The sequence below is a fragment of the Scyliorhinus torazame genome, chromosome 13 (assembly GCF_047496885.1).
Source record: "Scyliorhinus torazame isolate Kashiwa2021f chromosome 13, sScyTor2.1, whole genome shotgun sequence".
NCBI lineage: Eukaryota > Metazoa > Chordata > Chondrichthyes > Carcharhiniformes > Scyliorhinidae > Scyliorhinus > Scyliorhinus torazame.
This window is the reverse complement of record NC_092719.1, coordinates 26883132-26908576: the sequence shown is the minus strand read 5'-3', so window position 1 is coordinate 26908576 and position 25445 is coordinate 26883132. Positions and strand designations below refer to the sequence as shown.

The following is a 25445-nucleotide window of genomic DNA, read 5'->3' as shown; positions in this document are numbered from 1 at the left end:
CTGACCTATTACAGCCCCCTACTCTGACCTATAACAGCCCCCTACTCTGACCTATTGCAGTCCCCTGCTCTGACCTACTGCAGTCCCCTACTCTGACCTATTGCAGCCCCCTACTCTGACCTATTGCAGTCCCCTGCTCTGACCTACTGCAGTCCCCTACTCTGACCTATTACAGCCCCCTACCCTGACCTATTACAGCCCCCTACTCTGACCTATTGCAGTCCCCTACTCTGACCTACTGCAGCCCCCTACTCTGACCTACTGCAGCCCCCTACTCTCACATATTTCACTCCCCTACTCTGACCTACTGCAGCCCCTACTCTGACCTACTGTAGCCCCCTACTGTTATAATCTGCCTACTTACGATTGGCTGGGGACTAATGACTATCCCACAATCCTATGGGAGTATGAACTTCCCCAATGAGGGGGGCGGAGAAACTCCTAGTATAAATAAGCTGGCCAGTTCAGGAACCAGCAGGAAGGAGAAGGTAGCAAGGGAAGTTACTGCTATTGTTGTGTATATATTATTATAGTAAATAAACGTTATTACTTTGTATCCTTAAAACTCGTGCTGGATTCTTCGTGGCCCTTACAAAACTGGCGAAGAAGGTAAAAGTGAATAGCTGTCTACACTGCTGAAGCCACCTCCCTGGATTTTTGTTGCATACAGGTTGGAAGTTGTTTTCTATTATACCATGCCTCTGTACGGACGTTTGGATGTTTTTGATGCTGCGCTGGAAAGCTGGAACCAGTACACACAACGGATGCGTTACTATTTCTGGGCAAACAATATCACTGAAAACGAGCGCCAGGTGGTCATATTGCTCACCGCCTGCGGGCCGCATACGTTTGGGGTGATTAGGAGCCTTACGTACCCAGCTGCGCCGGACACCAAAACGTTTGACGAACTTGTGAACATAGTGGGGCAACACTTTAACCCAACCCCGTCCACGATAGTCCAGCGTTACTGGTTTAATACCGCTGAGAGGACCCCTGGAGAATCCCTTGCCGATTTTTTATCCAGGCTACCCGGGATTGCGGAATACTGTGACTATGGTGAGACCTTGTCAGAAAGGTTACGCGACCGTTTGGTTTGCGGTATTAACAATGCAGCAACCCAGAGAAAGTTGTTAGCGGAGCCAACATTGACTTTTCAACAGGCAATACAAATAGTCTTGTCCCGAGAGAGCGCAGAGCGAGGAGTACAGGAGCTACAGGGAATGGAAGTGCATGCCTTGGGGCGCAACCCTTTCCGCCCAAAAACGTCCCCCCGCACTCCTGCGGTACCTTGGGCGAGGCAACGACCGGACCGACGCCAGTGGCCATCGGACATTCCTCCCCGAAGGGAGCCTTCTCCAGAGCCAATGGATGAGGAGCCATGTCCGTGTCAGACTTGTAGGCGCCGACCCCGTCGCGGGCGGTGGTCCTGGGGGCGCCAGAGGCGCCGTCGTTCCGACCGAAACTGGGACCAGCCCAGGGGCCGTAACTGGGACCAGCCCAGAGGCCGTACCTTCCATGTGGATGAACCTGTGGCGACCACTCCTGAGGACGTGGAGACGGAGGACGACTGCCTGCAGCTGCATTGTGTGGCAGCTCCCCGTGTGGCCCCCATTAAGGTGACAGTACGGGTCAATGGCCACCCGCTGGAGATGGAGTTGGATACTGGCGCAGCGGTCTCCGTGATCGCCCAGAGGACATTCGACCGCATCAAGCAGGGTATACAGACCCTTACATTAACTGACTCACAGGCCAGGTTGGCCACCTACACGGGGGAACCACTGGACATTGCAGGAACTACAATGACCCCTGTTGTCTATGGACGCCAGGAGGGGCGTTTCCCACTTATCGTAGTGCATGGCCATGGGCCCAGCCTGTTGGGTCGGGACTGGTTGCGCCATTTGTGGTTGCAATGGCAGCACATCCTCCAAACAGTTTCTGGAGGGTTGACTGAGGTGCTAGGACGATACCCAGAGGTATTCCAGCCTGGTTTGGGGAAAATAAAAGGGGCCGTAGCCCGTATCCAAGTTGAACCAGGAGCCACGCCGCACTATTTCCGGGCGCGCCCAGTGCCTTACGCTTTGCTCGAGAAGGTAGAAGGGGAGCTCACTCGTTTGGAGAGTTTGGGTATTATCAGGCCTGTCCGTTTTGCTGATTGGGCAGCACCAATTGTACCAGTAATGAAGCCAGATGCCACAGTTCGCTTGTGTGGCGACTATAAACTTACAGTGAATACAGTTTCCCAACTCAACCGATACCCAATGCCTCGCATAGAGGATCTCTACGCGAAACTTGCAGGTGGACTCTCATTCACAAAATTAGATATGAGTCACGCCTACCTGCAGTTGGAGCTGGACCCTGCCTCCCGACCATATGTAACAATTAACACACACCGGGGCCTGTATGAATATACACGGTTGCCCTTTGGAGTATCCTCTGCCTGCGCAATTTTTCAACGTGTTATGGAGGGCATTTTGAGAGGTTTACCACGTGTGGCTGTCTACCTAGATGACGTGTTGATTACAGGGACGTCGGAGCAAGAGCATTTGGAAAATCTGGAGGCTGTCCTTAGACGCCTTTCGGAGGCTGGAGTCCGTTTACGTCACACAAAGTGCGTATTTCAGGCAAAAGAAGTAGTCTACCTAGGTTATCGGGTGGACCGCGAGGGTCTGCACCCCGTCGCAGAGAAGGTGCGTGCAATTCAACATGCCCCCACCCCGACTGACACTTCGCATCTTCGTTCTTTTCTCGGTCTCGTAAACTATTACGGGAAGTTCCTCCCCAATCTGGCAACTACGCTGGCCCCCTTGCACCTGCTGCTAAAGAAAAATCACACCTGGGTTTGGGGTCAGCCGCAAGAAACCGCTTTCCGGCGGGTAAAGCAACAATTGTCGTCGTCTGGGTTACTAACCCACTATGATCCGGGAAAGCCTTTGCTCGTCACATGTGATGCATCCCCGTATGGTATTGGGGCCGTCCTGTCCCACAAGATGGAGAACGGGGCCGAGCGACCGATAGCTTTCGCCTCCCGCACATTGACTGCAGCGGAGAAAAACAACGTCCTGCGCAACAATTGAAAAGATGCGTTTATCATTTAGTACGCATGGCCTCCCCGAGGTGCTGGTCACGGATAATGGCACTCCATTCACGAGTGAGGAGTTTGCTAGGTTTACAAAGATGAACGGCATCCGCCATATCCGCACTGCCCCTTACCACCCGGCTTCAAATGGGTTGGCAGAGCGCACAGTGCAGACATTCAAAAGAGGCCTCAAGAAGCAGTCTTCCGGATCAATGGACACGAGACTGGCTCGCTTTTTGTTTACGTACAGGACCACCCCCCATGCAGTGACTGGGGTAGCTCCCGCAGAACTCCTAATGGGCCGAAGACTTCGCACCCGCCTTAGTATGGTTTTCCCGGACATTGGCGAAAAGTACGCCGCACACAAGAACGGCAGGGACAGGGATTGTCTCGCATCGTCCGATTCGGCAGTTTGCGCCCGGTGACCCAGTATTCGTGCGGAATTTTGCTGGTGGTGCCCAATGGGTTCCTGGTGTAATCTTTCGCCAAACGGGCCCTATATCTTACCAAGTGCAAGCCCAGGGTCGTCTCCAGCGAAAACACGGAGACCACGTCCGGTCCAGAAGATCATCCCCTCAAAAGATTCCCCGTCCCCGGAGCTCATTTCAACAGCCGCAAAGACCAGAGACAAGGGAAGGTAGTCCTCAAAATCTTCCACTGGTGCCTCACTCGAAGCCTGCGCAGGTCGTTACGGGACCGAATGGAGATAGAGACGCAGACATGACGGAGGCAGCAGACTCTGACTCCGAGATGGAGACACAGGATGCATCAGAGGGGGAATCCTCGGGTCCACAGGCCGTGGATGTACAACCGCGCCGTTCATCACGGAAGCGCCGGTCTCCGTCTCGTTACACGCCGCCTGATCCAGCGCCGCGTGCAAATGGCGTCCGGCCTGCGGCCAAACGAGTCCGACGCCCTCCTTCGCCAGGGTCTTCAGTGGATTCCTTGGACTTTGGGGGGGAGGGATGTTATAACCTGCCTACTTACGATTGGCTGGGGACTAATGACTATCCCACAATCCTATGGGAGTATGAACTTCCCCAATGAGGGGGGCGGAGAAAGTCCTAGTATAAATAAGCTGGCCAGTTCAGGAACCAGCAGGAAGGAGAAGGTAGCAAGGGAAGTTACTGCTACTGTTGTGTATATATTGTTATAGTAAATAAACGTTATTACTTTGTATCCTTAAAACTCGTGCTGGATTCTTCGTGGCCCTTACAAAACCTACTCTTACCTATTGCAGCCCCCTACTCTTACCTATTGCAGCCCCCTACTCTCACATATTTCAGTCCCCTACTCTGACCTTTTACAGCCCCCCTACTCTGACCTATTGCAGCCCCCTACTCTGACCTATTACAGCCCCCTACTCTGACCTATTACAGTCCCCTACTCTGACCTATTGCAGCCCCTACTCTGACCTATTGCAGCTCCCTACTCTGACCTATTGCAGCCCCCTACTCTGACCTACTGCAGTCCCCTACTCTTACCTATTGCAGTCCCCTACTCTGACCTACTGCAGCCCCCTACTCTGACCTACTGCAGTCCCCTACTCTTACCTACTGCAGTCCCCTACTCTGACCTATTGCAGTCCCCTACTCTGACCTATTGCAGCCCCCTACTCTGACCTATTGCAGCCCCCTACTCTGACCTACTGCAGTCCCCTACTCTTACCTACTGCAGTCCCCTAGTCTTACCTATTGCAGTCCCCTACTCTGACCTACTGCAGCCCCCTATTCTGACCTACTGCAGCCCCCTACTCTTACCTACTGCAGTCCCCTACTCTGACCTATTGCAGTCCCCTACTCTGACCTACTGCAGCCCCCTACTCTCACATATTTCAGGCCCCTACTCTGACCTTTTACAGCCCCCCTACTCTGACCTATTGCAGCCCCCTACTCTGACCTACTGCAGCCCCCTACTCTCACATATTTCAGTCCCCTACTCTGACCTATTACAGCCCCCTACTCTGACCTATTGCAGTCCCCTACTCTGACCTATTGCAGCCCCCTACTCTGACCTATTGCAGCCCCCTACTCTTACATATTGCAGCCACCTACTCTGAACTTTTACAGTCCCCTGCTCTGACCTATTACAGTCCCCTACTCTGACCTACTGCAGTCCCCTGCTCTGACCTATTACAGTCCCCTACTCTTACCTATTACAGCCCCCTACTCTGACCTATTGCAGCCCCCTACTCTGACCTATTGCAGACCCCTACTCTGACCTATTGCAGCCCCCTACTCTTAACTACTGCAGTCCCCTGCTCTGACCTATTGCAGTCCCCTGCTCTGACCTATTGCAGTCCCCTACTCTTACCTATTGCAGCCCCCTACTCTTACCTATTGCAGCCCCCTACTCTTACCTATTGCAGCCCCCTACTCTGACCTTTTACAGCCCCCTACTCTCACATATATCAGTCCTCTACTCTGACCTATTGCAGCCTCCTACTCTGGCCTCTTGCAGTCCCCTGCTCTGACCTAATACAGTCCCCTGCTCTGACCTACTGTAGTCCCATGCCAGTTTAGCTCAGTTGGCTGGACAACTAGTTTGTGATGATGAGCAAGACCAGCAGCACGGATTCAATTCCCATATTGGCTGAGGCTATTCATGCATTCTCAACCTGAGCCCTAATCTGAGGTGTGGTGATCCTCAGGTTAAATCACCACCAGTCAGCTATCCCCCTCAAAGGGGAGAGCAGTCTTCTACTTTAGCCCATCACAATCCCAAATTATAATCTCATCTATTTCCTACACTTCGTAATTCAACCACATCCCAATCCCCTACCCTGCCCCATCGCCATCTCTTATTCTACCCCATCACAGTCCCGTTCTCTAACCAATTTCTAACCATTACAATCTCCTATTCTACTCCATCACAACCCCCAATTCTAACCCAGCACAGTCTGCTGCTCTAATCCATCGCAGTTACTTACTCTGCCAATTGCAGTCCCCTATTGTAACCCCAGTGCAGTCTCCTGTTCTACTGCATTGAAAACTCCCAAACAGCCTCATTGTAGTACCCTACTCTGCCCATCGCAGTCCCCAGCATTACACCATCGCAGTCCCCAACACCACACCATTGCAGTCTCCTAATCTGTCCCAATCGCAGTCCCCTATTCTAATACCATTGCAGTCTCCTGGTCTGCTCCCTCATAGTCCCCAATGCTACACCATTGCACACCCTTACGCTGCCCCAATCGCAGTCCCCTACTGTAACCCCATTGCAGTCTCCTATTCTGCATAATCACAATCTCTTAAATGGCCCCATCACAGTTACAAACTCTACCCCATCAAAGTCCAGTACTCTGCCCCAGTGCAGTTACACAACACCATTGTAGTCCCCTACACAAATCTCATTGAAGTCTCCTACATCATTCCCTTGCAGTTTCTGGCTCTAAGATATTGCAGTCTCCCACTCTATTTTATTGCGGTTCATACTTTAACTCATTGCTGTCTCCTATTCTAACCCTATCCAGTCTCTTACTCTAACCTAATGCAATCTGCTACTCTAACCCATTGCAGTTCCTACTCAAACCCAATTACATCCTTTTACTCTCCTCCATCACAGTCCCTACCTCAACCCAATTGCAATCTCATACTCTATCCCATTTCAGCCCCCTATTTAATGCACTTGCAGCCTCCTAATTTACCCCATTGTAGTCCTGACTTGAATACCATTGCTGCCCCCTACATATTCTCATGAACACTCATTAAAAAAAATCTCAAATTTTCCTTTATAGGTCTGATGATTCTAACTTGTCCTTCTCATTAAACTCAATGTAAGTTTGAATTGCATGCAGTTTTGCTCTCCTCGAATGCCTGTTGGTTAGATTCTTCCAAATTTACATCAATAAGATGACCTCGGAAAATTTGGTGTAAACCTTTTTATTTCAGCCAAGAGGCGTCTGTCAATAATCATGCCAAACAACAACAACTGCATTTGTATAGTACCCATAACATTGCAAAATATATTATAATGCTTCAAAATTAAAGACACGAGGAAAATCTAGGTTCCAGAAGCACGCAGTAAAATTGAGTAAGAAAGTGGGTGAGAGTAAATGCCATTGATTCACTTTGAATTTTCTTTTTCCCACAGCGGAGACTCCAATTGAAGAGTTCACCCCCACGCCAGCGTTCCCAGCTCTGCAATACCTGGAATCTGTGGATGTGGAGGGAGTGGCATGGAAGGCTGGGCTCAGGACGGGAGATTTCTTGATTGAGGTAAGCATCAACTCCTCCAATTAAAGGCTTATGGTCACTGAAAACAATTTTCTGGCAAACTTACTTTTCCTTTGGCGGGGAAGTGTAGTTGAGGAAGCTGTGGTTTAAAAGCATTTTGATGATTCTGCAGGGAACTGGCAAGATCGATCCTGGCAATTTGTCACCATCTATGCTAGCTTAGCCTGGTGTTTTGTCTAAAATCGTGTTCATCTGGAGAATTGGGCTAGTATCATGTTAACCTGGGAGCATATGGCTGGTGGCCTGTTAACACAAGATGTTGTCTGTCTTTTGTCCTGTTCGCCTAGAGTGTTGCATGGCATCTTTCTATCCTGGAGCGTTCTTTGGTGTCTTTCTATCCTGAGTATTCTCCTGGAATGTCTATAAAAATCTTAAAAGATTGCAGCACAGAAGGATAATCAGTGTCAATGAGCGATATTCAAGGTAAAAAAAAGGGTCAGTAACAAATATGCTCCAGAAAAAAAGATGGTATAATATTAGGGTCTGGTACATAAAGGGTTAATGTGGGACTATGTGCAACATTGCCTATGCAGTGATGTAAGAGAATGCATGAACTGCATCTAGGGGACAGTGTAGTGTTGGATCGAACCATGTGTAGAAGCAAGCACGGAGACAGTTCCTAGTTTGGACCTTTACTGTACCCATGTATATAGTTTCCAGTAGTTCATACATATTTGCTGTTGAACTACCTGATACTATGAAAATCTTAATAAGACTTTTAGAACTACACCCAACACCTGACAAAGTGGTGGCAGCAAATGGAACAATTCAAAACCTCAGAGACTGTAGAGCAAAACTTAAATCCTGGAAAACTGAAGGAACAATCAAAGCATACTGACCTGAAGAAAAGCTAAACTTTTCAACTTGGAAACTGAAGGCAGAAATTAAATTCCTCACTGCAGCAGTAGACTCCATTGAATCCTGTAGAAGTCCAACTTCAATACCCAGAGTGTGCCGGGTGGGCAGACCTAGCAGGGGTGAGCTAACAATTTAAAATTCCTGGATGATGCAAGTTCTGAAATAAATCAAATGCTGCCGTGGTGGTTAAAAATTGCCGTTTAGTTCACAGCCTGGAAAACCCGATTCCCAAGACAGTGCCTGAACATCCGTCGGCCGAACGTACTCTGAACAAAGAGGGGAAAAAAGTATTAAAATTTAACATCCCTTTAAATGTCTGTCACTGAACACCTGTTGAACTATCCCAAAAGCATATTTGTCAGTTCACTTTATCCTGCTCTGCTTTCTTGCCCTCATAATTGCCCTTATTTAAGATTAAAATATTAGCCTTGGGCGCATTCTTCTCTCCTTCAAACTGAAAGTAAAATTGAATCGCCATGAACTGGACACATTGGAGGGTCCTGCCACCACGCTGATAGAAATCCTCGACTGAGGAAAAGGGAAGACAAATTGCAATGGAGATGAACAATCTGGGAGAATGGAATAAAGGACGGAATAAAGGACATTTAAAAAAAAATAATGGCAGGATTGGACAGAGTTAAGATAGGTCTGAGAAAGGCAAATCATATTTTATTAAGTATATTTATTAAGATTTTACACTTTTGCCAACAACTCAACAAAATTGCATAATAATATATCGCAGTAAACGAGGAAAAAAGGGCTCAACATGGATACAGAGGGGAACAGGAGAATAACATTATAACTGGCTCGATACAATCACTAGATATAACTTCATGCCTCCATAAATCCCACTGGAGACTAAGGGAGAAAAAGGATGAAGCCATGAAAACATGCACAGCCTCCCACGATGCATCTACTCACAATTACCAGGGTAAATTTTCCACGCCATGTTTCGGCACGCACCAATATACATCTATCCCAACTCTAGAAGTACCAATGACACACCCCAACTTTGTTTCCTTGGATACCAAACCTGTCTGCACCCATGCAGGAACCAATCACAGATTCTTTATACCCACCCTTACGAAAGAAAAGAAAACAAAGAAAATACGCGAAACCCCAAGTTCAAAAGGGGTGTTGCATATAGACCACGCAACGCAGCTTAACCCCAGTCTCAGGCCTGGTACAGAACCAGCATCATTCCATACATTTGTACAGAGAGGACCAGCAACAACATGATTATGACCAAACCTTCAGGGCCTCCCCAGAAAAACAGAGAGGAGAAAGAGCTAGAGCTACCAGGAGTAAACTACAGGATGACAAAGCATCAGAGGCCAACCCTGATTCCATATTTCCCTAGTGCATACCAATCACCCAGGAAAGAGGAAAAGAACAAGCTTCTCATTCAACCAGGAAAGCTCCCCATCCTCCAGGGGGGCAACAGGATACCAACCAAACACAAGACTCCGCTCAATCGTAGGCCCCGAAGAAGCAATACCCAGCCTCTCAGGATGTTACTAATAGGCATCTTCAAAAACGGACGACTAAGCACCAAGGGGCAACGGTACCAGTCACAGCACCGAATCTAGCCGTGCCCAGCATCTCCCAACACCCAGAAATCAGTAGCCCCAGTCCTCCAGTATTCCCCAGTGCCCAACCCCCCCAGCCGGACCTGCTTCTCTCCAACCACAAGCAGAACATTGCACAGCCCCCATTAATACTGAAACAAAATGGATGATCATGCCAGTCCTAACCAGGAGAGACAGCATCACCGAAGAGAAGAAGAATCATCAAGACATCCAACAGGGGAGTGGGGGTGGGCACAACTCCCTCCTCCCCAGTACAACCAGGGAAACTCCCAACAAACTACCGGACAGGACCAAGATTAGAAACAGCACTCTACTCACCCAGCTTCAGAGAGGAAAACAAAATGTTTAAATCCTAAGGGAAGAACACCCAAATTGGTCTACAGATATCAACCAGCATTGTCCACCATCACAGGAATGATACTAAGAATAATCTCTCTCTTCAACAGACCAGCTAAAGGTTAACCAAACCCACCTCAGCGTGCACCACCACTCATGTCCTCCCATTCTAATAGCTCTTTAAAAAAAAAAGAGACCCAGAGGAAAAACTACAACCTCAAGGAAGAGTCAAAAGGAACCCAGTCCTCCCCAGGATAGATAATCTGCTCAGGCCAAGGAGAGTGGCACGGATTCTTAAATTCAAAATAATAAGAAAAACAAAATAAAAACCTGATACAGTTAGCTCTAACTGGGGAGGTATCCTCGGTCGCAGTGAGGACTTAACTCACCCCATCATCCCAACTCCACCCCCACCATGCGCCCATCACGCCACCCGAAATCTGTTCATCTTCATTATAAACGCGATAAGCGGTGTCAAAGAAGCACCACTGCCTTCTCATAACCACAAGGATTATAACACATGGTGACAAAAAAGGGGTAAAACTGTACACAGACCACATTTCACATCATTAACTCAAAATGACTTTTGCCAGAACAAGACAACAGATGACCGCCTTTGTAGGAGAAAAGACAATAAATAATCATCAACATAATCATAAGGGAGCAATGTCCAGGATAATAGAAGAATTGCAGGATACTGACACCATATATGTTGCTCGAGAAGGCGGACGTCAAGACCAGATCAATGAACACGCCTCAGGATCTCTCAACGATCCCAACGAACGAAGCACCTTCACTTCCACCACGCCACTGCTCTGGCACCCAAGCAACTCACAGCCTATGCCCCTGCCAGGGGGGAATGACTCCACCCGCTTCAGCCACCTCCAACCACTGGCGACGAGCATCACAGTGGTTGGGAGGCCCAACTGACCCCAAACCTCGCCATGGACACACCTCCCTCGGCCCCTACCTCCCAAATCCGTCAGGATAAATGCCAGGCCATGCAGCAGGATCTCAACGTCCTCTTCTGAATGCAAGAACTTTCTCGTGCGGCTCTACCATTCTCCCAAGGACACCTCGCAAATCTTCAAAGTGAGCTCTTAAAAACCTGCACCACAGAGCGGAGATCTTCATCCAGAACTACATTCTCAATGGCGGCCATCACCTGGACGGGCACAGCTCCGCCGAGGCAATAACCCGCTTACCAGCAATAACGCCACTGTAAGCTGGGCCCCACCCCAGCCCATTCCAAGTGCCATGGTCAAACAAGGATTTTCTACAGTTTATCTCAGCTCCTCTTTACAAAACACCAATCAGGATTTTCCACGGACATATCGCAAGGCATACCTCCCAGGAATAGCAAATAGGAAATGTGAACCAGGATAAAATAAAGGATTACAAGATGAACAGAGCCTGAGCTTGTGAAAACGCAGCCGCTCCTGCACTCCTATCACTTGCCCCCCGCCAAATCGTATTTAATAAACCTATTGGGGTTATTTGAGGATGTCACTTGCAGAATAGATATGGGGGAACTAGTTGTTTTTAGATTTTCAGATCACCTTTGATAAGGTCCGAGACAAGATTAGTAAGCAAAATTAGAACAGATGGGTCTTAAGGGAATATGTTGGTATGGATGGAGAAATGGTTAATGGACAGAGTAGAAAAAATGGGTCATTTCGAGGTTGGCACGCTGTGACTAGTGAGGTACCGCAAAGATCAGTGCATGGGGCCCACTATTCACAACCTATATCAATGAGTTGGATGTGGGATTAAATGTAATATTTCCAAGTCTGCAGTTGACACAAAACTAGGTGGAAGTGTGAGTTGTGAGGAGGACGCAAAGACACTTCGAAGGGACTTAGACAAGCTAAGTGAGTGGACAAAAATTTGGCAGCTGGAATACAATATGGAGAAATAGGAGGGTATCCGTTGGCCGACGCCAAAATCGGGCGTGCGATCGGGCGAAGAATAATTCCCGACGCCGAAATCGCGGCAGGTGCTGGTTTGTCGCCAAATCGCGATGCCTTGACTCTTTGAAAACGGCGTCAATGCTACACCATTCGCCTATCATTAGTGGGCCCACCCACGATCCTCTGCCTCCAATGGGCCGATTTCCGACGGCACGATCCACGTGTGCGCTCACAAATCGTGAAGCTGGCGTGGTGGCTGCTGAGAGAGCGAGGGCGTACGGATAGTGTCCAGCACCGCCATACTTTGCCGACAGCCGTGCCACTGGCCGGGGACTTCTGCCAGGGCAGGGGGGAGTAGTGGGGGGTGGCCAGGAAGTGGGTTGTAGGGTCAGGTGGATGGGTACGCAACACCATTACTGCAGCCGGCAAGGCACCTCACCCCATCAATGCAGGTATCCAAGGCACAGCTCAGCCATGTCCCTCACCAGCAGGGGCTACAATAACATAACCACTTCCGGGCCTCTGGCATGGCCATCGCAACTGGTTTCTGTTCTTGTGGGGGGGGCGCGATATACGGCGAACCCAGAAGCAATTGCGTAAATCAGTTTTTAAGTATTTTAATACATTCAACAGTATTTGCATCCGCGGGGACGGAGAACGGGGCCGGAAAATCCACCCACAGTCTCAAAATAACGGGCATTTAGGACTGAGATGAGGAGGAATTTCGTCACTCGGCGAGTGGTGAATGTTTGGAATTCTCTACCCCAGAGGCCCAGTCATTAAGTATGTTCAACACTGAGATCAATAGATTTCTACATATTAAAACATCAAGGGATACGGGGATAGCGTAGGGAAATAGTGTTGAAGTAGAAGATCAACTATGATCTCATTGAATAATAGAGTGAGCTCAAGTGGTTGAATGGCCTACTCCGTCTCCTAGCTCTTAAGGCCAACATTGTGCTGTTGCCTCCCAAATCCGTGCCCTTGTTGCCTGGAGCTCCATGTTTGAATCCCTGCAATCAGGTTTCTGCGCCTGCTCCAGTACTAAAAAGTCTCTTATTAAATAGATAGATGGTATTCTGTCTGACTGTGACAAAGGTGAACTCTCCCTCCTCATCCTTCCCTAACCTGTTTGCAACGTTCAACACGGTCTATCACACCATCTTTCTCCAGTGCCTCTCCAGCATTGCTCAGCTGGGTGGGACTGCGCCGCCTAATTCCATTCTTAGCTTTCTAATTGTAGCCAAAGGATCATCAGCCTCTGGTGCCAATCCAGTATCTATCCTTTCCCCCCCTCCTATTTCTCAACTATATGCTGCCCATTAGCGACATCAACCCAAAATTCACGGTGGAATTTTATGAGATTCGGTGGGAGGCCCAAAATCCACCACCATAAATATTGGCACCCCTGCTGCTCTCTCGGAGCCCCAAGGAAATTATACCCCTAATTGGCAGGTGGAACCCTGCTGCCGGAGCTCCCAACTCCTTGGGGTCACTTAATTACTGCACTTCCCCAAGTGGGGCAAAGATTATTCCCTTGGGAGCTGGCAGTCAATCAGAGGATGACAGCTCACCATTGCCAAAACACTTGGGCCTTCACCAGGCTTCATCGTGGGATCCCTTGAGAAAGGTAAGTGAGGGCTGGATGGCAGTTTCAGGAGAGGGGATTCAGAGGAAAGGGGAGAGGGGCCTGGCTCTCTATGGAGCCCCCCTCCCAATGCTGGCTGGATCCCTTGGTCAGACACCGAGTACCTGAGAACAATCTCCCTGCATGGCTAGTGTCACGCCCCACCATTGGTATAATGACATGGTCCACAAGGTTTATTCAGATACTTTCCTGGTTGGTCCACAATGCAAGTCACTGAAGCTGGTATTCCATGAGAAAAGATTGTCTGACTTTTGTTTCCCAAGTATCCAAGTATCTGAAACACCTGCTCCCATTCCCAACAACTTACAACAGCGAGAATGGATTTTCAATACTCGTGGGGTGAAAACAAAGAGGAGAAACTGGCTAAACGTGGAGTCTGGAATGAGACTGAAACTCTCCACATTGGTGTCTGACCAAAAGCAGTACCAATTAATTCTGGTGAGATTTTTTAAGGTGGCAAGCAAACGTGGGTGGTGTAGGATCAGTGGTCCGTAGGTGTCCCATTTAAGTGGTCTGCGGACAAAAAAGCATGAGAACCACTTCTAATTCTGGCCTCTTAGGCATCCCCAATTTTAATCACTCCACCATTGGTAGCCATGGCTTTAGCTGCTCAGGGTCGAAGGTCTAAAATTCCCTCCCTAAACCTCCCTCTGCCTGGCTTTCTTCCTTCAAGAGGCTGATTAAAATCCACCCCTTTGACCTAGCCTTTGGACATCTGCCCTGATACCTCTTTATATAGCTTGGTGTTGTATTTTATCTTCTAATGCCTCAATGAAGCGCCTTGTGCGGTTGTATTAATTTAGAGGTGCCATACAGATAAAAAATTGTTCTTATCTGAAAACCTTTGAAACTTGAGCAGCTATTCCTGTCCTTCTTTGAGCTTTCTTTATGTTGTCTGGGGGTTTTCCATCCTAGTAATATTTTGATGTCTTTCTACGCTAAAATGTTGCATGTTGGCTGTCAATGAAATCACTAGCTCCTTGTATTTACACAAGTAATAAAACATCTCAAGGTGCCTCACAGGTGAATTATAAAGCAAAAATTGACACCAAGCCACATAGGGAGAGGTTCGGGCAGCTAGCCAAAAGCTGGATCAGAGAGTTAGGTTTTAATGAGCGTCTTCCAGGAAGAAAGTGACATATAGAGGTTTAGGGAGGGAATTTCAGAGCTTACAGCCGAGGAAACTGCACGGCCACAAATGAAAATCAAGAGTTTGCAAGAAAGTGAATTAGAGAGACACCAATTTCTCAGAGAATTGTAGAGCAAGGGGAGATTACAGCGAGAGTTAGGAGTGAGTGCACGGGGGAATTTTGAAATAGGGATGAGAATTTTAAAACAAATGTTGTGGAAGGTAGAAATTTAAAATGAAACCAAAAAAGGCTGCAAGTTCTCAGCCAGCCAGGCAGCGTCTGTGGAGGGAAACAGAGTTAATGTTTTAGGTTGAGATGACCTTTCGTCAGAACTGAGCACTTTATAATCAAGGCATTGCTTAGCCGGGAGCCAAGGTAGGTCAGCGAGCCGAGGGATTGGCGAATGAGACTTTGTACAAATCGGGACACAGCCAGCAGAGGTTTGGGTGACGTGTTTATGGACGTTAGAGTGTGGGAGGCCAGCCATGAATGCATTGGAATTGTCTAATCTGAAGGTAACAAAGGTATGGATAGAGTTTCAATAGCAGATGAGGCAGGGGTGGAGCTGGCGGATGTTATGGAGGTAGAAATAGCTGGTCTTCATGAAGGCGTGGATACGTGGTTGAAAGCTCACCTTGGGACAAGATATGACACCAAGGTTACGAACAGTCGGGTTCAGTCTCAGACATTTTGCAGGGAGAGGGATGGTTCAGGAGCAGAGTTTGTATTTATATGGAGGAAGTTTGTGCACATCCAGCACTGGATCCTGTACAGCCTCCTGAATTTCTGCTCATTCAGTAATGGATCCTGCCTGGTGTCATTCTGTCCTGGCGTATTGCACCAGCGTCCTATTAGCTGGGGTTCTGAAACACTGGCTGGAACGTTCCAGCCGTTCACGCCAGTGGGACCTCCCGATCCTGCAGACGGCGCACCCTCGCCACGGGTTTCACATCGGTGAGGCGTGCATTGCCTGTTGACAATGGTGGTATCAGAAGATCCTACCAATGGCAGGCCGCCTTCCACCGCGGCAAAAATCAGTCCCTCGTTCCTCTTGTCAACCACCCGTGACTCTCCAAGGACCAGGGCCCAGGTTTGCACGAGATGGAAGACTATGTATCAGATATGGATACGGAATCCTCAATACTTTCGGAGGACAATTTGATCAGAGATCGACCTCTGGCAGGATTCCTCCGAGGAGACCTCCTCTGCACCCAGCAACAGAGGAACCGTCTGACATTTTGGAAGGGGGTTGCACAATAAATCCCGCCCTCTCTATTTCAAACTGAGACAACGGCCTGCAAGGGGAATTGAATGAATGGCAAAAATATTTGTTGGGCTCCACATATAAACCTGTTTTCACTGTTAGTTCTCAACCCACTTACACACCTTCCCATATTCCCGCTCCCTACCTTTCCCCCCAATCCTAATACCACTTTCTCTATTCTCTAACTATCCTCTGACCCCCACTTATACTGTCTTCTTCAATGGAATTACCAGGTAACTTATTCTAATGTTTCCTGAAGTAAAAATTATCCTATTCTACTCCCAACTCCTTCATTTTTAACCCATATCCGCTGGCATTTCAGCCTTAAGAGAAGGGAATAGTTCACCTGGATCAATGTTATCAATTCCCTACAGTATCATGCAAATTTCAATTCGATGGGAGCAAAATCTAAAATTGAGATTTTGTCTGATTGTTGTCAAGGGTTTGTTAAGGGGATCTTATAGATTCAATCACTGGAGACTGACGGGAAAACAGAATGATGGCCATTTTAGTGATAAGTATTACACATAGATTATTGTTCTGTAAAACTTCAACACATTGAAACCAAGGAGGGGAATTTTAACACTACCATCTGGAGGGATGAAAGGCAGTCAAATTTCCAGAATCACATCCATCCAAAAGTCTTCTGAATCCCATCATTTTCAAATTTAAGAGAAGTTTCTGCACAGACAGTTAAGAGCCTGCAGAAAGCTGGCCTAATGCACATACGTCTCATAGTTTCTGAGAGCTGGAAGAAGTTCCAAGTGGATGACCCACTTAGTCCCCTTTCTGGGTCATAGGAATCAGTCTTCAGCCAAATTGATTCACTCCACGTGCTATCAAGAAATGGCTGAGCACATTGGATACAACAAAGGCTAAGGATCCTGACAGTATCCTGGATATGCCAGAAACATATGCTCCAGAACAAGCAACTCACCGAGCCACAATGTTCTACTGCAGTTACAAGACTGGCATCTAGCCAACAGATGGACAATTGCCCGAGTATGTACCATCCACAAAATGCAGATATGAAAGCTCAGATGATCCAAGAAGGTGATTGAAGTGGAGGTTTATTTATAATCAAAAGAAAATGCTGCAAGACGGCAAACAGCACATAGGTCCAAACCAGGACTACCAATCATGCCGGTCTCATCCAGGCTGCATTTAAGGATTGATTCTATGAGCCCCAGTTGATGGGTCTCCGCCCATTCCATGAACCCCATGGAGAGCTCAATCGGGTCATCCCTGTGGATCTCGTGAGGGTCGTTACATGTCTCCCCTCCTGCCTCACTCTCACCCCCCCCCCCCCCCCCTCTCACCCCCTTCCAAAATGTCAGACGGTTCCTCTGTTGCTGGGTGCAGAGGAGGTCTCCTCGGAGGAATCCTGCCAGAGGTCCATCTCTGATCAAATTGTCCTCCGAAAGTATTGAGGATTCCGTATCCATATCTGATACATAGTCTTCCATCTCATGCAAACCTGGGCCCTGGTCCTTGGAGAGTCACGGGTGGTTGACAAGAGGAACGAGGGACTGATTTGTGTGGCGGGGCTACCTGTGATACGGGTTCCCTGACTTTGAGATTGCCCATATTCTTGCGGGCAGTCTGTTCTATGGTTTTGACTGTATAAGAGACTGGCCCTGTCTTCTCCACAATTGTTCCTGGTAACCACCAGACGCCGCCCCCAACATTCCGGACATATACTTGTCTCACGGATTGAACCCTCTGTCCTGCTTCTGGTGATCATGATACCTCTTCTGGAGGTCTTGTTTCTCTTCCACCTTCCCACCAAGGTTGGGAAATGTCAAGCTTAAATGGGGTCGGAGCCATCGGCCCATCAGTAGCTCTGCCGGTGCTACACCGGTAATGAGTAGCGTGGTCCGATAATTAAACAAACATACTTGTCAGCTTTGTTCCAACTGACCCCGTAGTTTGCTTTTTCATGCCCCTCTTTAAGATTTGTATTCCCCATTCAGCCAGACACACCAAGACGTGTGATAGGGGTGATTTGAATATGCTTCACCTGCATTCGTCTGCAGAAACCCCAGAAATTCCTCACTTGTGAAGATTATCGGTGACAAGAACATTTGGGAAACCAACCGTTGGCACAGCTTCCCTGTTGTGATTTGCGAGGTGGTGGAAGGCATGCGGTGTATAACCATCCACTTTGAGTGGGTGTCAATCAGCAGCCGAAACATTGACACCAGGAAGGGCCCGGCGAAGCTGGTATGCAAATACACCGAAGAGCAGCCTGGCCACTCCCATGGGTAGAGTGAGAGTAATGGAGCTTTTGATGTTCTTGGCACCCTGCACACTGCTGCACCATCCCCTCAATATCACCATCGAGCCCTGGCCACCACACGTGACTCTGGCGAGCACCTTCATTATGGATACCCCTGGATGTGTCCACTGTGCAAGTACTGCACGGTGGTATGTTGGCCTTGCCTTGGGACTACCACATGGCCTCCCACCGTCCTCCACACTAAGCACCTGTTGCTTGGTTGCAAATGCTCGTAATTCTTCTGAATGCTTCCCCTGCAGCCCCCCATATCGGAAAACAAAGAACAATACAGCACAGGAACAGGCCCTTCGGCCTGCGCCAACCATGGTACCTGCCTAAACTAAACCTGTCTGCACTTACGGAGACCGTATCCTTCTATTCCCACACTATTCATATATTTGTCTAGATGCCCCTTAAATGCGCTATCGTACCTGCTCCCACCACCTCCCCAGGCAGCACGTTCCATATATTTACCACCCTCTGTGTAAAAAAAACCTGCCTCGCACATCAGTTCTAAACTTTTCCCCACGCACTTTAAACCTATGTCCCCTCTCCTACCTTAGGAAAGAGCATCTGATTATCCACTCCGTCCATGCCACTCATAATCTTCTAGCCCTCTATCGCCTCTCAACCTCCGTCCTTCCAGTGAGAACAGACCGAGTATATCTAACCTCTCTTCATAGCTAATGAACACCATACCAGGCAATATCTAGTAAACCGCTTCTGTACCCTCTCCAAAGCATCCACATCCTTCTGGTAGTGTGGCGACCAGAATTGTACACAATATTCCAAATGAGGCCTAACTAAGGTCCTGTACAGCTGCAACATGACTTGCCAATTTTTATATTCAATGCCCTGACCGATGAAGGCCAGCATGCCGGATGCCTTCTTGACCGTGGTGCAATTTTGCCAATGTAGGGTTATTTTGAGTCCATACACTAATTTGTGAGGCTACGACAGGCAATGCGTCCATATAATTAAGTGCCAATACAACTTTGTCCGCTACTGGTGGGGCGGGGGACGTATAAGCAGTGGGAGTCAGCTAAGGGCATTCACATGTGCCATCTGTGCGCCTGGGTGATACTCAAAAGTATATTCATACGCTGCCAACAGCAATGCCCATCGCTGGATCCTGGTCGAAGCTATTGCCGGTATCACTTTGTATTCTTTGCAAAGGCCAAATAAAGGCTTGTGGTCCGTGATTAGTGCAAAATGACATTCCCTGCCCATTTTCTGGGCTTCTTTAAGAGTGCATGTAGAGGTGCCAGTCTGATTGCCAGATGTGGAATAAATTTTCCATAATATTAGTGATCCCTAGGAATGACCTTAGCTCTGTCCCATTCTCTGGTGTTGGGGCCTGCTGGATGGCTTGGACATTCTCTTCTGCAGGGTGCAACCTGCTTTTGTCAGCCCGGTATCCCAGGTATATGACTTCTTTTGCCTGGAAGACACCTTCTTCCGGGAATCGGCAGTGGACTTCTTCTAGGTTATCTAGGTGTTCCTTCTTCGAGGCTCCGGTAATCAACACGTCGCCCAGGGTAAACAGCCACCCTGGGGAGCCGTTGAAGAATGCTTTCCATAACCCACTGAAAAATGGCGCATGCAGACAGTACTCCAAATGGGAGCCTTGTATATGGATACCCCGTGGGTATTAATGGTTACATATTTTCTGGACGCCTTGTCCAACTCCAGTTGGTGGCATGCATGGCTCATATCGAGGTTCGAGAACGAATGGCCCCCAGCCAACTTCGCGTAAAGGTCTTCCATGTGTGGCATGGGTACCAGTCTAAACAGGAGGCCTTGCTGACCGTCATTTTATAGTCGCCACACAAGCAGACAATCTTGTCGGGCTTCAGCACCAGGACCACTGGTGCCGCCCATTCTGCACTTCCATTCTGGACTGGGTGAATAATCCCCAAGTTCGCTAGCTGGCTTAGCTCATCGTTCACCTTTGACAGAAGGGCATATGGGACTGGGTGGGTCCTGAAGAACTTGGGTTGGGCATCTGGGTCAACGTAAACCTTAACCATGGCCCCCTTTATCGTGCCTAGATCTTCCTGGAAGACGTCCGGGCATTTTCCCAGGACCTCATACAATTCGCCTGTACCAATTCTAAAGATCTGTTGCCAATCTAGATGGAGTTCCTGGAACCAGTCGCAGCCCAGAAGACTGGAAACAGTCTCTGCACCACAATGGCACTCGAGCTGAATGTTGTCCATGGGTAACCAAGGTCATCGTTGTCCCAATAATTGTTCGTGCTTCTTCAGTAAGCATCGCTAGCCATGCCTTAATGTCCTTTAGGCCCAAGTGCTGAAAACAAATTTTCAGGAATGTCTGTTGTCAAATGACTGAGACAGCAGCCCCTGTATCTATTTACATATCAAATGGGTGACCATTCACATGGAGGGTTGTTTTAATTGGGGTTACGTTTGGTGCTGTAATGCAATTTAGTTGCATGCAATCATCCTCATTGGGCTGGACAATATGTAGAACCCTGGCTTGGCGTAGTTGTGCCACCCGATCAGGGTGACTGGTTCGCCATTGATTCTGGTTCCCCAGCGGTCACAGTTCCTGTGACCACAAGTGCAACACTGTTGTGAGTCTTCTTTCTGCACCTCAAGGGAGATGTCTCGTTGGGCTGCGGTGGATCTTGGCCAGTGGGTCTAACCATGATGTTGCTCAGGTGCCGATTGGGTGCTCTAGGCCCTGCTGTTGGGGGGTGTTACTCACTGGAATGGGGAGTGGCCAATGCTATTCACATCGTAGAGCCCTGGAGTTCTTGGAGCCCCTTTTTCTGTGTTGTCACAAAACAGGGGTAAGTTTCTGGTTCTTTTTAAGTCTGATGAGGGTTCCGCCAATGATTTCTGTTGGGTTGCCATGTTATTATTGCCGCAGACTAGGCGATCTCGCAACGTTTCCGGGAGGGATGGTCCGTAGTCACAATGCTCAGCCAGCTTGCGATGGCGCATCAAGGATCCTGTGACCAATTCCCCCGGGGTTCACCAACTATGTTGAACAGGTATCTCTGTACAATCACTGATGGTTTAGGGTCATAATGGTGTGTGACAAGCTCTACAAGCTCATTTAAAGTATTTGAATCTTGGGCTGCCGGGTAGGTAAGGCTTTACATCACACTGAAAGTTGGGGTTCCGCAGGCAGTCAAAGGCCTCTAGCTTTCCAAAACGTGGCATTTTAAAATTCTCTCCAACCTTGCTCTCGTGCTGAGGGATTCAAGTGTGGTGCGGGCTTCCAGAATCGCAGCCGTAATGTTTCCTCGTCGCCAGTATAAAAGTACAGGAGATCCAAGAACGTGATTCAGACAGAGGTTTATTTATAATCAAAAGAAAAGGTTGCAACGTGGCATAGGTTCCAACTGGGACTGCCAATCATGCTGGTCCCAATCCGGGCAGGCTTTCAAGGGTTGATTCTATGTGCTCAGCTGATGGGCCTCTGCAGGACAAATCCAATCCAGACAATCACTGTCACATCAGGTTATTTTCAATCATCAGCAAATTGATGGAAGGTATCATCAACAGTGCATGGGAGCTTGAGAAATAGGAGCCTCTCGAGCCTGCTTCACTATTCCACGTGATCATGGCGGATCTTCTGCCTCAAATTCACTCTCCCACCGGCTTTCCATATCCCGTGATTCGCTGAATCCAAAAATCTGCAGATTCAAGCCTCAACTGTACTTGACGATGGCGTGTCCACAGAACTCTGGGTAAACAATTCCACAGATTCACAATCCTTTGAGTGAAGAAATTTCTCCTCATTTCAGTCATAAATGTTCAACCCCTAATCATGAGTGTTCCCCCATGTTCCAGATTGCCGAACCAGCGGAAGCATCTTCTGCCAGTGTCGATCCTGTCAAGTCCCTCCAGAATAGTGTCTGCTTCAATGAGATCCCTTCTCAATTCTTCTAAATCCCAGGGAGTTTACTCCACTCCTCCTCATAGGAGAACTCGCTCTTCCCAGGACCCAAGTAGGGACCATTTGTAGTACATCCTCCAATACAAATTTATCCTTCCTTAAATACGGAGACCAAAACTGTGCCCAGTTTTACAGGTGTGGTCTCCTCAAAGCCCTGTGCAACTCTCGCAAGATCATTTTATTCTTCATAAAATTACAAGACATAGGAGCAGGAATTTTATGCCCATCAAGCCTGCCCTGCCATTCAATAAGGTCATAGTTGATTTAATTGTGACCTTAACAACATTATTCTGACTGTCCCCCATAACCCCTGACTCCCCCGTAAATCAAACATCTGCCTCACTCGGCCTTGAATATATTCACTGACCCAGCCACCATTTCTCTCTGCGAAAGTGAATTGCAAAGACTAGCAAGCCTTTGCGAGTATAGGCCCAACTTCCTCATAGACAATCCCTTCATCCCAGGAATCAGCCTGGGAAACCTTGGGCGGGATTCTCCCCTACCCGGCGGGGCGGACAGTCCCGACGCCGAGGAGTGGCGTGAACCACTCCAGCGTTGGGCCGCCCGGAAGGTGTGTAATCCCCCGCACCTTCAGGGGCTAGGCCGGCCCCGGCGCCACGCCAACCAGCGCCGAAGGGCCTCCGCTGGCCGACGTGAGTTGGCGCATGCGCGGGAGCGCCAGCATGTGCTGGTGTCATTTTTTACCTACTGTAAATAAGGTCGTCAGTGAGGTTGCCCTTCTTTCTTTGGATATCAATATTATATTGCTCAGAGTCACCAGGAATCAAATGATACCACCACAAGGTTCAACCGGCTATCGATCAAAGAGCCAACACCAGTTAGTTAGTTCAAGATCAAGGGTACTTTATTTACACGCACAATTAATCATACAACATAAACACTACTAGTTAAACTACACCTATCAACTATGACAACCTGTACTTAACTTCAGGCACCCGGCTTAGATCAGAGAACAGTGGCCGTTGTTCGAATCTGGGTCTATCGGATCTGTAGAAGTAACTGCTGCTCAGCTGGGCTCATCCGTCTGGCAGCGGGTGTTGAACATGAACTTGCTTCTGGTGGTGCTGCAATTGGAGATCGACGTTGCCGGAGCGCCAGGTCCAAGAGAGGCCGAACACATGGTGATCTCTCTCTTTATCCTTGGGGGTTTTCGCGCTCTTTTGGGCGGTCCTTCAGTTTGGACCCCACCCATTGGGTAATTCTTGATCACTGTGTTCGATTTGAACCAATAGAGGGGCAGGTGCCTTGATGGCTGGGCGTGTCCTAAGCCGTCATTGACCCTGATGTTTACGCTTCCTGAGTACAGGGAGTGGGGCCGAAATGTCTGGGATTGTATCGGTCGCTCAAGTATCAGTCCTTTGTCTGACGGAGATGGGTCATCAAAATGCTAATCGGTTGGGGGTTTCGATACCTTCTGGATTCTTCACTCACAAATATACCTTCAGGCTCTGAGCCTGCCTGAACCTTGCATTGTCCATTTTTCCCGTTATGCTTTGTGACCGTCCATGTTCCTTATTGTAGGTGGCCATCCCAGATGGCTACAGTCTCTGCACCGGCCATGGCGGAGGTCCACAGCAGCCGATGTGGGGGCACCCCCCAGGGCCAGATCCCCCCCCCCCCCCCCGCCCCCCCCCGAGGACCCCAGAGGCCGCCCGCAGAGCCAGGTCCCACCGGTAAGTACCAGGTCTAATTTATGCCGGCGGGACCGGCCGAAAACGGGCGGCCGCTCGGCTCATTGCGGGCCAGAGAATCGCCCGGTGGGGGGGGCCACTGCCAGCGCCCGCCGACCGGCGCGGCACGATTCCTGCCCCCGCCAAAACCCCAGCGCCGGAGAATTCGGCAGCCGGCGGGGGCGGAATTCATGCCGCCCCCTGGCAATTTTCCAGCCCAACGTGGGTCGGAGAATCCCACCCCTTATCTGAAATGCGTTCAGCGCAAGTCTCTCCCTCCTTCAGTAAGGTGACCAAACCTGTGCACAACCTTCTAGTTGCAGTCTCACCAATGCCCTGCACAAGACTTCCCTACTTTTATACTCCATCCCTTTTGTAATAAAGGCCACCATTTCCCTTGCATTCTTAATTGCTCTCTCTAACTGCATGCTAACTTTAGCAAGGCACAGGTCGGCCACAGCGAGTGAAAGTAAAAGACATTTATTTGAACAAGTATATACATGAGACCCGGTTAAACCTCAGCGGGTACTTTCTCTCTGAGGGTCGGTTTACACTGGCCGACCTTTTATACAAGTCTGGGTGAGCTACCCTGTCCCTAGCGGGGGAGCTCGTACTCCTCAAGGAGCACGGGTAAAACAATCGTCCCCACACCGTAAGTCCCGTTCTGGTTATTACGCAAACCTTTTGTGATTCATGTGGAAAAACAGCCAGCCCCTCGGTACCACAGCATTCTGCAGCCCCTCTTCATTTAGATAATATTCTGTTTTTCTGTTCAACCTGTCAAAGTGGGCAACCTTACATTTTCCCACAGTATACTCCATCTACCAGGTTTTTACTCGATCGGTGACATTCCTTATAGCATAAGGTCAGAACTGGGGATGATTTCACATGGCTCACTTCCAAATCTCTCCAAAGCCTGTCCTCCAACTACAAGGCATGTCAGGAGTTTGATGGGATACTCCCAACTTGCCTGGATGAGTGCAGCCCCCAACAGCACTCGAGAAGCCGAACCCCATCCTGGACAATGTAGTCCCTTGGTTGGCACCTCATTCACCAGCTGAAGCATTCGCTCCCTCCACCGTTGAAACACGGTGACGTCCAGAGTGAGAAGGTACACTGCTGTGACTTACCAAAGCTTCTTCAACAGCCCCTCCCAAACGCGCAACCTCTGCAGCTTGGAAGGATAGTGGCAACTGTTTAATAAGGACATGGGGAGTCCACGCCAAGTGAACAAAAGAAACGTTGTTTTATTTACACACGATATTCACACTGCCGGATAGATACATAACGGGCTCCTGTTCTTGTTGGTGCCTTACTGGCTGACCTTTTATCCAGAGGTTAATAGAGATCCCCTGCTCCTAGTGAGGGAGCTCGTACTCCGCAAGGACCACAACGAAGATAATCATTCCCACGCTGTAGGCCCTGTCATAATATCCACTCATGTATATAATGAGATGCAGACAGGCAGTGATTGACACACAGGATAACCAATGAACACAC

At 48.8% G+C, this 25445-nt stretch overlaps 1 protein-coding gene across 5 annotated transcripts in view; it reads left to right on the top strand.

The window, feature by feature from the left end:
- LOC140387908 (SH3 and multiple ankyrin repeat domains protein 3-like) overlaps nucleotides 1–25445 on the top strand; it is a 1536301-nt gene that overhangs the window by 1327954 nt on the left and 182902 nt on the right. For all 5 annotated transcript variants that reach the window (XM_072471211.1, XM_072471213.1, XM_072471209.1 and 2 more), the window contains exon 18: nucleotides 7169–7293. In XM_072471211.1, the coding sequence (XP_072327312.1) occupies nucleotides 7169–7293 (125 nt within the window). The remainder of the gene's footprint in view (nucleotides 1–7168; nucleotides 7294–25445) is intronic.